Source organism: Nesoenas mayeri, assembly GCF_963082525.1.
Source record: "Nesoenas mayeri genome assembly, chromosome: 1".
Taxonomy (NCBI): domain Eukaryota; kingdom Metazoa; phylum Chordata; class Aves; order Columbiformes; family Columbidae; genus Nesoenas; species Nesoenas mayeri.
Window position 1 is genome coordinate 86,960,442 of NC_137541.1, and position 13,508 is coordinate 86,973,949.

The 13,508-nt window shown below is 51.4% G+C and overlaps 1 protein-coding gene across 1 annotated transcript; it reads right to left on the reverse strand.

Annotated features, from left to right (window-relative positions):
- Positions 1–788: 788 nt before the first annotated feature.
- On the reverse strand, positions 789–4,037 carry GPR162 (G protein-coupled receptor 162; the record flags this gene model as incomplete). Its single annotated transcript, XM_080357721.1, has 4 exons — positions 789–1,316; positions 1,475–1,626; positions 2,184–2,373; positions 3,198–4,037. 4 exons carry the CDS (start codon positions 4,035–4,037, stop codon positions 789–791), a joined length of 1,710 nt encoding a protein of 569 aa, XP_080213847.1.
- Between the last annotated feature and the right edge of the window lie 9,471 nt (positions 4,038–13,508).

Genomic DNA, 13,508 nt, shown 5'->3' on the forward strand with positions numbered 1-13,508 from the left:
AAAGTTTGCACTGGAATCAAAAGTTTGCACCAGTGAAATGAGATGTTATGTGTCAGGATCTTTTTTGGAAATAATGTAATTGTTTTCAAGCCTGGGGTTGCCTCAAAGCAATATTAGAAACCACAGAGGCTGCTCCTGCTTAGCTGTAGGCAGCCTAAGTCTCCCCTGAAATGGACAGGAAAGCTTTTCACTCAGTCTCCCATGACGACTCCTCGACACAGGCTTCATTCCCTTCCCTGGGCTGCTAAGCATCTGCTGCCTTCCAGATGCACTGACGAGAAAGGGATGGAGAGGGAGGAAAGGAGCTTCACACTTTTTGCATTTCCCTTCCAGAAGCCTGTGAAGCTTCATTAAACATTAGGCCAGTCATTTTGTTTCTATGGAAACAAAATTATTACTAATATATTATTTTAAAAACAGACACACGATTGACACTCCAAATATAGAATTTTAATACCATTCTGTGCCTGCCCTGTCTTTTAGGGCAGAGTGGATGCGAGGGTGGAGTTCACAAAGGGATGGGACTGACGAGGGTGCCAAGTGGCGGTGGCAGCAGTAGGTGTATTTGTAACCTGAGGGCAGGCACAGGCTGTCCATGTCCGTCTGTCATGCTCCCTTCTGCGGATCTGTCCCACTCCTTTTTCCCCCACCAGTGTGGGGTGCCATGTTTCCTGCCTGCTGGCGAGAAAGATGAGAATGCAAATTAGTGATCAGGTCCCAGGACAAAGGAAACACTTGAAATTTTATTTAAAAATCATGATGGCACTGAATGTTTTTGATGCTGTCTCTCATAGTTTGGGATCCTGGAAGGTCTGTGCCTCACAGGCCTCAAGGGTCCTTTCGTGTGGCGCCTGCTCTCCATCCTGCTGATGCCAGGCTTCATTCCCAGCCAGGGAGCAGCGCCGTGGCCGGTCGATGTTATCCTCCTCTCTGCTGCCAAGGGAGAGGCGGCGATCACGGCGTGATGCGAGCAGGAGACGAGAGTGCCGTGGGCTGCAGGCTGGGGTGGGTTGTGGTGTCTCGTCAATGAACGTGGTGATCTCATCTCGGAAGAAGCAGGCGCTGGAGCTGGAGACCCGGGGCATCAGCCCTGCCTCCAAAAACTGCCGTAAGGTCGTCAGCTCGTCTTCAGGTGGCCGCCGGCGGTGCTGGTAGTCATGCAGCTGAGGAGGCAAGAAGCCGGGGCCTCCAGCCTTGCGGGGGGTGGGAATGCGGATGTCGTCAGATGAAGACCATTTGTGTAGGAAGGACGGAGCGGAGCGGTGGGCAGAGAAGATGTTAGTCTCATCATGTGACATTCTTCTGGAGATAGGGACCTGGCAAACAGAGAAGGAGGGTGGTGATGGAAGACTTGAAGAGACAGAATAGGAAGGGAGTAGCTGAGGCGCCAGAGAATCAAGAAGACACGAAAGTGTGGGAGACTGACAGAGAAGGAACGGGGTTCTGCGGCTGCCTCTGCTAGCTCTCAGCTCACCTGCAGGTAGTGCACCTTGTCCTGTGGTAACAACATGTGGTGCATGGGCAGCAGCTTGATGTCCCGGGAGTCCCTCTTCACAGCTGCAGCACCGTTTGCATCAAATCTCACTTTGCAGATCCTGCCATCACCGTAATCATCACACACACCATCTGTTGGCAAAGAGGGGCACAGCAGTCAACACTTTTCAGCCAGCATTATCAGGGCACCTGGACCCCATCCTAATGCTTGTCTAACTTCTGCCACCCTACTTGCAGCCCCCAGGGCTCACCTCTGAAGAAGGACTTCGTCTTTCTGCTTCCAGCAGCGCTAAAAGACCAAGAGACTGCCCTGTTTCTTCTGTCTCGCCTTTGAATCACCCACTGCCAGAACTTAGACCAGCAAGTTGGGCTGAGGCCCAGCATGTCACTTTGGTTGTGCTTTGGCAGCTGTACAAACTGTCTCTACTGTTGCTTCTACTGTGAAGGACGCTGCACTAATTTTTCCTTTACGCTACCGAGTCCTAAGGCAGCAAGTGAGTGGCAGAGCCTTCTCCAGAATAAATTTTCTCATAGTTGCTGATTTAAGATATAACATGAATCCCACCTAGCCACCCACAGCACCACTCCCAGTGCCATCAGGTCCTTTTCCCAAGGAAGACCCCTCTTTCCTCTGTAGTCTCTTGGGAAATGGATTAATGAAGATGACCGTGGGGTCGCAAGGGGCTTACCATCATCTCCGTCTTCCTCAGACATAATGGCCACACATTGCTCCCATACGGTGCGAAGATCCGCTCGGTAGCGCTCGCAGGACCAGATGAAGGAGGGGAGCAGCAAGGTCTGCACCATGGAGCACCAGAGCACTGCCAGGACCATCCAGGTGGGGGCCGTATCATAGCGCAGGCTAAAAAAGCTCACAACCTTCGAGGTAAGAGAGAGAAATAATGCTGAGAAAAAAGACAGAAGTGGGAATCAAGGAAGAAAGATATCGGGAGTCAATTATGTCATAGAACATAATCTGTCTGTAAAAGATTCATCAAGTAATTGGCCCATGCCCCTTTGAAAAACTGTTCTGGGGTGTTGTCCAGGTTTGCTGGACCATATTCTGACCTGTCATATCTCTAACATGAGACATGGTGTTATGATCCCTTCTTCCCTGTGCTCATTATGAGCTGGAGCTAAATAAGTGGTAACAGAACACAGCCACTGGGGAAAAAAAAAAAAAAAAGCTGTGACTAAGCCCTGAGCCTCTGTTTTCTTAATGGTTCCCTTTGAGAACTTCCCCAGCTCTCCAGTTTTGCAGAGAATCAACCAGCCAGCCAAAGCCTGGATTCTGATTATGACCATACAAACAGAAGGAAAAAGAAAACTGTGACAGCTTTTAAATCTGGTGTATCAGTTCTCCAGAAGCAAACTGGAGAAATAGAAATCTCATCGTTTTTAGAGGTAGATCCCCCTGTAAGTTTGCTGAATATTTTCCTCTCAGCCACTTGAAACTTTCAACTCGTTTTAGTGGTGTGGAGTGTATTCCCCACGCTTAGACTTGTCTTAAGAAAATGCTGCTGCAGAAGGATGAGACAATTGCTGCAATCTTTTTAAAACCGGCCCTCAGAATAATACAGATTCAGATGCAGCAACTCTGTGGCTGCTGGACAGAAGACAGGATTTCTTCCCTAAAACACAAGAGAAACAGAAATCTAGTTTAATGTCAGACCCTGAAGGGAAAGGGAGAACTAGCTGCTTACCAAGATGGGCACCCCAGTGAGTGTGTCGTACAGGAAGACAATAGCACTGATGAGGTTGGTCATCTGCAAGGAGGTCTTGGCTGACTCAGAGCCATCCAGTGAAGACCTCCTTTTGCCTCGCACATCCTCCACGACAATGGCCGGCACATTGAAAGTGGTGTGTGCTGATGAAGAGCAGGATGATGCTTCCTCTGCCCTCTGATGGCGACACCGCCGGCGTCTTCTGTGTGCCCACAGTGTCTGGTAGAAAGTGATACCCACGCACACCAAGCCCATGACGATTCCTCCAAGCAGCAGGAGGCTAAAGCAGACACCGAAGCCCAGCCCTATCTTGCTGACAATGAACTGGCAGCCACGAGCATAGTAGCGCTCGCCATTGTTGTGCCAGCCGATGGAGGGCAGGGTGGAGAGGATGAACGATACCATCCAGATACCCATGACTGCGTGCAGAGCCTGCTTTTTGGCATTGCTCAGCCGGTAGTTGACTGGCCACCTCACCATCCACATGCGGTGGTAGGAAAGGGAGGCCACTGTGAAGCAGGTGGCCAGCGCCAGGGTGTAGTATGTGGAGACAAAGACCTTGCAGATGCTTTCGTTCCAGTCGTAGTCAGATGACTCACGCCGCAGCTGCACCACGGCATAGGTGGTGAGGGGTACTGCTGCCATAAGGATGTGTGTCCCAGCGAGGAAGCACAGCAGCAGCTCCAGAGGCTTGTGTTTCTGTTGTTTGGCTGTGATGCTGAGGATAATCCATGAGTTGGCCAACAGGGCTAACATCCCACATGCCAGCCACCACAGTGAGTTGTTGTGCAAGGTGGACTCTGATTCAGAGTCCCCCATACTGCCACCCCTGCTAGGCTGCACCCTGTCCCTGCTGCTGGGATTTTGTAAGAGGGTGAGTGGAACTCCGCACTGGGGAAGCCCCGTCCCTCCTCATCTGCTGCTGCGATGCAAGGTGTCTGCACGCTGAAGAGGTTCCTCAAGGCATTGCCACCAGGTGCTAGGTGGAACAGCTGTCAGCTCTGTCTCACTTTTGGTTCTCCCTTTCCCTTCTTATATTTCTTTCCCTTGTTCTAAACTTTCCATCTGTTTTTTCCCTTGTTTTCTTTCTTTTTCTTTCTTCCACCTTCTTGCTCTCTCTTTCTTATGAACACTTGCCAGTGCTTCTTCCCTCACTCGCTTGGGCTCACTTTTTTTTTTCCTCCCCATCTACTTCATCTCCCCCCTCCACTCTTCCCCCAAAGAAAAAGCTCTCCTTACTTCATGGGCCCACCAGGCACCTTCTGTCTCAGGAACCACCTTCTGCTGGAACTGGTGAAGGCCACACTGCTGGGAGACTCCAAACAGTTTGGCAGTAGCAGGTGCCTGCTGCCCAGTGTCCTAGTGAATGAGGACCTAAGCAAGAGTTTCAGAGGTGACAGGAGGCAGGACAAAGGTCCCACGGAAATGGTGAGGGTGACGTGTACACCACGTGTAATCCCCCTCTCACCAAATGCCACGCTTGTGGCCAGGTAGAGGTTCCTGCCAAGGCTGTCAGAGACCTATTAGCAGAGAGTGAAGGGTGAGGAACAAGATTCAGAAGGTTCCCTATCCAAGACCTCACAGCACCCTCACTACATTGTCCTTTTTGCTGTCCTGCAGGGCTCAGCCTGCTCTTTCAAGCTTCCCTGCACAGTGCAGGGCAGAGCTGGCAAACAATAAGGAGATGGCGAGAAGGGGAAAATCCTTTTCAAAGGTTCCCTTGGAGATTCAGGGCACGAGGTTCACTGTAGAAGACAGAAAAGAGAAAAAGTAATTTAAGATCATTCTATCTCCCCAGATCTCTCTCTCTCTCTCTCTCTCTCCTTGCCCACACAAACACCTTGTCATGATTTAGGCTATGTAGAACACTCCCTGTGTCTTTGAGGGAACAGAAGAGCCAGATTTGCACCAGTTTCTGCATACCTCACACTGGACTCTGGCCCCCAGCAACTCCTTCCAGTGCTGCCAAGACACCCTGTGCTCCCTGGCCTTCCAGTCTGAGGCTCCCCACCCAAGGCATTACTAATGCCATTTCTGTAATGGAAGGCCTGTTTCATATTGCTCCCCTGCTATTCTGGTCCCGCTCTCCCCACGCACCCATTCTGACACCCCTTGCTCCTGCTGTACAGCTCCCACAGCTCCACCAGTCTTTGGACCTCAGCTTTTCTCCATCAGTGTTCTGGATGTTAACCTGCCGCTCCTGTCCCGTCCTGCTGACGGGTGTTTGCCACCACTCTAGCAATACCACGCCATCCCACAGACTGGAAGCACGAGTCTTTTGGCCACATGCTTTCCCTACCTAGCACATTTCTGCTAGAGCAGCTCTGGTCTCCAGACACCCTGCAGTTACAAACCAAGCAAACTAGACTGGCAACCTCATGCTGAGGCTACTCACCTTTGCCCTCTGGTCCTACCAGCTCAGACCCCCTCTCCTGTATTCATCTATAGGGTACACCCAAGCAGTATATTCCAGGAAGGTATAGGCCAGCTCTGCACCTTGAGATGTAAACTAAATAATTCCATGGATGGATCAGTGTCCCTCCAGTCTGAGCTAGTGGCTCTGCTCCCACCCCTCCCCTTCCTTCTGCTTCATGCATTTTCTCACCTTCTCTGTAACCACTTGAGGCTTTGCCTCCTTTCCCCCCTGCTTGGAGCAATTTGTCATTACTGGATTGGCGACGCACCCGCGCTGCCCTGGTTCAGGTCTTCTTCCCCAGTGCCACCACTCTTGCAGTTAGGCCTGTGGCCTCCGGAGACAGTTACGAAGCTAGCCAGCCCTGATAATCCCAGGGGAATTAATTTCCTTGCAGCATCTCATTCTGCCGCCTTTCCCACCCAGCTTGTTCTGATGGCCCGTGCTGTTCCCTTGGTGAGGCAGGAACCCTCCTGCCTCTGCTGGCGTTGGGGCCCGATTCTGCTCCGAGACGGGGTCATGTCACTCTCGGAGATGGGAGACCCCTGGTGCTGATGCTGGATGGCCAGTTCGGGAAAGATCTTTGATGGCCATATTGGGAAAACCCGTCCACGCCTGACCCTGCTCCTTGGCCTGAGCCCCCACATCATCCCACCGCCTATCTCACCAGCATGGAGAGAGAGACTCTTGGGGCTGGTGACTCAGGGGAAGGCAAGGGTGGGGGGTCTGAGAGGAAGATGACCCAGAATAATTGCAAGGAAGAGCAGAGAAAAACGGGGTGCCAGGGGATGCGGGCGGCCGGCGGGCTCGGGGCCGGGGTGCAGTGCTGCCCCCCACCACTCCCTCCCTTTGCCCCCCGCCCGGCAGCGCGGGCACGGCCGCGGCCCCCGCGGCGGCTGGAGGGGCAGTGGGGGTCCCCGGGCCGGGTCGCCCCGGGCCTCACCGGGCAGCGGCGAGGCGGCGCGGCCGGCCGGGGCTGGGCTGGGCTGGGCTGGGCGGGGGCCGGAGCCGCGGAGCCCACGGGGCGCCCCGGGGCGCGACCGTGCCCGGCGGCGGCGGCGCCGCCCTGTGCGCGGCGGAGCGGAGCGGGGGCCGAAGGCGGCGGCGGGGGCCGATGGCGGCGGGGGCCGGAGGGACCCATCTTACCTCTCGCCGGAGCAAGCGCTGCCATGGCGACGGGCGCCCCGCGCGGCTGTGCGCGCCTCTGCCCGGCTGTGCCGGCCCCCGGCCCCGGCCGCCGCAGCGGACGCTGCAGGCAGCCGCCCCGGCCCCGCACTCCGGCCATCCGCCAGGCGGGGCGACGGCGAGGGGCGAGGGGCGGGGAGCGGCGGCGGGAGACGGCGGCGGGAGCACCGCCGGGCCGAGCAGCCAGGGGGCGGGCCGGCCGGACGGGCGCGGGAGCCACCGCCCCGGCCCCGGTCCCGGCCCCTCCCGGCGCCCGGGCGCCCGCAGCGGCGGTCCCGGGGGGCGCGGGGTGATGGGTCGGCTGCGCCCGGCTGTGCCGGGGAACGCGCGACTTCCCGAGCTGGTCCTGGCCGGGGCTCAGCCACAAGGGCTGCTGCTGCTGCCGGGCTCCAGCGGGCTCCACCTCGTATGAATCCCTCTTGCCCCGCGGGGGCCGCCCCCTGGAATACGACTTGCGAGAGAAGCAAGCGCCGGGCTCCCGTTTCCAAAGAGAGAGGGTTGTGAGGAGGCAACCTAAGAGATATCCGGTGTGAGGGGAAAGGCAAGGAGCTAGCAGAGGGGCCTGCAAAAGGATGCTTGGAGCACGGGGTGCCCAGGGTACCTGCTCTCCAGGGTCAGCCATGGTAGCAGAGCTGACTTCACCAGCCAGCAGCGTTGTCCCACAAATAGGGAAAGGGAAAGAAGGAAACAGAGCAGAAGTAGTGCTCAGAGGAACGGGTTGGTCATGTCGGAAGAATAAACCTCCCCCTACACAAGACAATGGATATCTCAGTTTACTCAGCTGATGTCTCGTGACTGAAGTGAAGGCACCAACACCTTCCTTGTCCTTGATCATTTTAGGAGCTGATGTCTCTCAAAATCTCTACATCTCTTTCCTCCATTAGAACTGGAGTGGAATGGGACACCAAGTTTCTGAACAGTTAATACCTCAGTTTGGATCATGAACAATTTAGGTTTAAGGAACCTGCAAGATGTGCAACAGATATGGTCTGAGGACTATGAGAATTCAGCTTTACTTTGAACTAGAAACAGTCTGAAGTAAGCGCCCAGACATTCACAGCATGGCCACTAAGTCCTCAGCATCAGCCGTTTTCCTCTACAGATCTGCTCCTACTGTATCACCCTGTTTGCTAAAGTAGACCTGACCCTACAGATCCAGCATCTGCTCGGCTTTAGCACCCTCTCTGACAGGGCAAGTTTCATATATCATTCTAAATATTGGCTGAGGTGATCCCAAGTGCCTTGAATACCAAGGAATTTCATCTGAGGTTTGCATGGTCAGCAGAAAGAGTCCTGAGTAAGGTACTGGAGGTACTGCTGGTTCTGAGGCCCAGGGACAGCAGTGAAGGCAGTTCCAGAGGTATATCTATATCTATACATATACATATATATATATATATGTATATGTATATGTATATATATGTATGTATATCTGAGACAAGACCTGTCTGCATTGCACTGGTTGTTGCTGTCTGCATTGCACTGGTTGTTGTCACTGGGGCCTGTTTTAGAGACAGTGAGTAGAATCAGTAACCGCTATAATAGATCTGGCTTCGTGTCAGGTAGACATGAAGAGATATTTTTGATAAAGTGGTGACAATGCTGCTGTGCTCTGGCTATTCTTTGTCAGGCAGGAGCTGCCATGATGGAACAGTCCCAAGATGGTCCATCTCAGCGGTTAGCCCAGCAACAGCAGGAGCCAGAGAGGTGAGAAGGGACAATCATGGCCCCTCTCAGTCATATCTTTTCAACTCATATAATTTGTGTGAGGTTTACGTCTTGAAGTGAGAAGGTCTGTACCCACAGATGTAAACATTTGTGCAGCTCTAGTTGTGTCATTTGTATGAATTACTTAATGTGATAACTTCCACATTAACATCCTCTTCTGATTCAGAAGCTGAGTCTCCTTAGTGTGAGTTGTTAGCCTGCCTGCGTGGGTGAATAAATCCTCTTATTATCTCAGGGAAACAGCAAACCAAGTTTCTGGCACTTTCTGTGCTGGCTGCGTCAGCTTCACTCAGGTAGGGACATCCTGCAACCCAGTATCTCTTCAGGGCTTGGGATACACCTGACAGAGATCAGTGAGCAGAGCTGGATATGGACGAGTCCTGTCTTGAGGAGCCTTCTTGTGTTTGCAATGTGGCTGGGTTCTTAGTTTGAATAAAAGTATAAAACTGAAGATTTACTGTAAGCAGAATGAACTCTGGGGGAAGGAGAAGAGCATTCACTCTGGGGCTGCCATACTCCCAAGCAGATGCTAGTCCATCCATCTCATCTAAAGGGATTTCAAAGACTCTGTTTATTTGCCTAGTGTTCCCAGACACATGGTTTCACTGGTTTTGATAAGCGGTGGGTCACAACTGCATATGTACTGCATATCGACAATGCAGATGCAAAGGAACACAAACGCTCATATCTGGACAACCTGAAGCCCCATGGTGCAGATCTCCCTGTGTATCTAGGAAGTCCAGCCTAGAAGTGAGATACCCCTGGACTCATCTCCTAGAAGGATTCACAGAGCTGGGAGTGATTTTTAATTCCTACAGAGCCAGGCAGGTCTCTGACTGGTGATCTCTGTCTAAAGGTTCAGCAGCTCACTAGAATATCCTGAGGCATTCAGGCCCAAAGAAACACCAGTGTTACAATGTAAGGATATGAAATGCCTTCTGTAAAAGTTCGTTGCCTCAAGATCAGTTATTTCTGGACAGCAGCTCTGCAGGTCCAGGGAAATGTGCTTCCCAGAGGCACCCTGGATTCTTAAAGGAACAGAGCTCATTAACCGAGCAAGGAACACCAGCATTGTAAAACCAAAAGCACTAGCAGAACAGCCAAATTCACTTCACAGGGCTTTGATGCTTTTACTTGGGACTTTGATAGTGACCATGGGCAGTTTCACACATGTTTCTCACAGATCATGAATGTAACTAAATCCATCCTCAGAGCCCCAACATGGCTTGCACAGCCTTTTGTGAGGCCATGCTGGGGTTGCTTGCAAGCAGGTTTCCTGGCATCCTTCCTGGTTCTTTGAGCAGGGTGTGGTTAATGGCTAACAAGAATCCAGCCAAATAGATGTGTTAGCATATTGCTTCAGAAAAGACAGTGACTGCAATGTAGGTTTGTCATATCTAAATCTTAGATTCTATTTCTAGCACCATATGGAAAGATTTAGTGAGACTACTTGGATAATTCATCTGCAAAATGGACAAGTAATAATAGCTCACATCAGGGGACAGACGACTAATGCTAGTCATGAGCTACACAGAAATATTAAGGACTTGCAGTGTAAAAACTGGAATTTGAACTTGTGGATGCTTGTTTACAGTTGAATGTATTTCCTTACACAACTAGGCATCTTCTAATTTTTTTTTTCCCCTCTGTCACATACATAAATATTTGTATATGATATTTTCCTTCTACATCCCTTCTGCCTTTGTGGCCTCACTGATATCCCAGTGCAGTGCGTTCCAGCCTGTCAAGGATGTAAAAACATCATTTCAGAATTTAATTGTGCCACTTTCCAAAATTACAGGACACTTACTTGTTTGTTCTCCTACACAGAAATGATAATTAGGAGCTCTTGAATAATTAATCTGGGAACCTATGATATCTGAAAGGAGCTGATGTCATTTTTTATTTGGATTTGTAGCACAAAATTACAACTTTCTTTTTACTATCTGTTTCCCTAACTTGACTAGGTATGTCTGAGGTTTCTTAAGACCAGAGCAGTATTTTCTCAATTCAAAAATGTGCTGAGATTTCAGGAGCACTGCTGACATGCTGAATGCAGCTGGCCTATGTCAGGAAGCCCTCTGGCTCTCCTTGTCATTCCAGCTGGTGTGGTGGCCTCTCTGGGAGCCACAGCCCTCACAGGGCCAGCATCAGTTACTGCTATTCATCTCCAGGACCTTCTTTCCACACAGCACACAGACAAGCTCCGAGGAGGGACTTCCCAGCACCAGAGCCTAAAACAGGCACTTTGACACCAGCCAGCTGGTACCAAAACATTGAGGAGAATGAGTTTCTCCTCTCTTCCTTCCCTTTTGATTCCTTGCCAACGAGTCAGTCTCTGCCATCACCTCTTATTCTGCTGTTCTCTAATTCTACAAATCTGGAGAGCCTTTAAGGCTCAGCTAAGCTGGTTAGAAAATGAACAAGAAGAGAGCCAAAGACTTCTTCAGGGTGATGCTGGGGAAGGACGCTGACACACATGAGGCAAAGGCAGCCTGCCATGGCTTGGAAGTGTTGCTCAGATGTTTGTGCACTAAACTGCACTGGGAGTACACTCAGAAAGCAATCACTCCAGAGCTGAGCATCTGCAAGGGTCCGTTATTCCTACTCTACCCTCACCTCTGAGAAGAGTAGATGGAAGCTACTCTCTCTGCAGCTGCATTAGCCTCATGAGCCACTCAAATGGACGCTGAAAGCTGTTCTTTCTGCCCCTCCCCATCCGCCCCGAGATAAAAAGAAACTAGAAGATGCTGAAGTGCACAGCTTCCTCCCTTTTAGACCTTGGGAACATGTAAAGATACACACAGGGTCATTTGGCTCTGAAGGCTGAGGGATGTGAGCGCTTCGCTGCAGAGCCCGCGGGGAGCATGAGTCACATGGGCTGCCTCGGCAGATCCGGGCTGACAGCATCCACCAGATCACCGCCTCGCCTTGCACTCAAAGGGCAGAAATAAACTGGGAAGCAGGAGGGGCTTGAGGAGGTAGGGCTATGGGCTGGGGTTATTTCAGCCTCTGTGCTTCTGGTTCAGCAGAACTGGACAGGGTAGTACAGCCTCATCTGCATCCAAGCCCTTTTCTCCACGGAAGCAAGCAGGTCTGTGGGTCCTGGTGGGGGCCCATGCATTGGAGGTGGGTCCAAAGCACTGAAGCATGTGCTTTTTTTCCTTCTGCAGCCCAGAAATGTGGGAAACAGTAGTACCAGAAAGACCAACATGTTAGGGAAAACAAACATGTCTCAGTTTATTCTAAATTCTTGCTTTCCATGATGTTTCCACATCACTGCACTCTGGTTGCTGTTGTTTTGTAAGCATGGGCCTGTATGCTGTTCTGAGTCCTGCTGTCTTCTCAGGGCTACTCTGATGATCTGTCACCACATGAAAAAATATGTCTGTCATTGTGTTTGTTGCTCTGTAGAGTCGTACATCACTGTGGTTTGTGTTGTGCAGAGGCATTATGCTATTGCATAGTGTAGATACACCCTCATTACACCTAGCAAAGGGAGAAATCCTTCTGAGAAGGAGGACCAGGATACATTCAACACAGCATTTAAAGCCCTGGGGTGCCACAAGGAAGGAACCACACAAAGCGATCTGATAGGGACACCTGGCTTCTTGTTTCTGTCTTCAATGTGTGGAGGAGCAGTGTTGCCACAGTGTCACGTCCCGCACAGGCTGTGAAGACAGCGTGTTGTGTCAGAAAGGGAGCACACTGTTGTATTTCCTCAGCCCAGGCCTGGGCAAGATATGACCTCAGTCCACTCCAGCTGGGGACTCACCAGGTATGTCTACATTGACACATGTTTCGTGCAAGCTTGTTCTTACCTGGTGTGAACCTCCACCACTGTGCTGCCCTAAAGCCCACACTGAAGCTTTTAGTATTGCATTCAGAAAGCAAAGCCCATCTAGGACTTGCTCTGTGAAAGACTTTTCTCTCAGTTACGGCAGTCTGTGCATCTAGGGAACAAAGAAGTTCATCATGTGAAAAGATACAAACTGTCAAAAAATAAGAGATTAATGAGATCAGAGCCTACAGTGGTTTGTGCTTGCAGGTGAGTTTCACGTAGAGCAGGGCAGGGTCATGACTGCTGAAGTGGGGACACCTACTGAGGAAATGTGCAGTGTTGAGGAAGGCTTATAGTTCTTGTTATGCCCATCCAAATGTGAGAAGTGGAAGCTGTGCATCTGTAGACACGGCTGTGTACTTACAGGTATTCCGGTGTCCGCATCACATCTGCTGTAACATCAGCCAGGCCACCTGGAAATGAGTGGAAGGACCTTCTGTATCGATGGTGGCAGTGTGAGCCTGACTGTGCTTTGCAGGTTGGTCCCAGCTGTAAGTGGGGACACAGCCTTTGGTTGCTTGTGGGGACACAGTGTGCCTCTTTCAGCCCTTGGAAGAGAGCAGAACTGGGATTGCTGAGCTGAGGGTCATGTGTCTACATGGTGTCACTCCTCGCCTCATGAGAGGACCAGCCTGGCTTGGAGACTGCACCACCACCTGCCAGCATGAGATCAGGGCTGTGGTGAGGCAGGTGTTCTGCCTCCTGGACTCCTACAGCTGCAGGCAGCACTGTCAGACAGCACACGCACCTCACTGTTCTCCGAGCCACAAGTGGGCACATTTTCTGCTGCCCAAGCATTTCATCCTTGACAAGCTAGGCTTGATGGACCCAGTATCAGAGGCCCTATCAGCTTAGTCTCTCTTTGTCAGACTGATCCTCTCACTGAAAAAGTCAAGGTTTGTATTTTTAGGTACAGAGGTAGTTGGTTCAGCTGCCAGGGTCTGGACTGCAGGAGCAGGGTTTGGTTTTGGTAGAAAGAACTATGCCAAGCACTTGGTCATGATCATTATATTGACCACCACTGACCCTGGACTCAAATTCCCTCATACAGCTTCCAAAACTGACCTCTCCTTAAACCTTGATGGTGCCTTGTTTAGCAGACTGATCAGCCTCAACTGGCTCT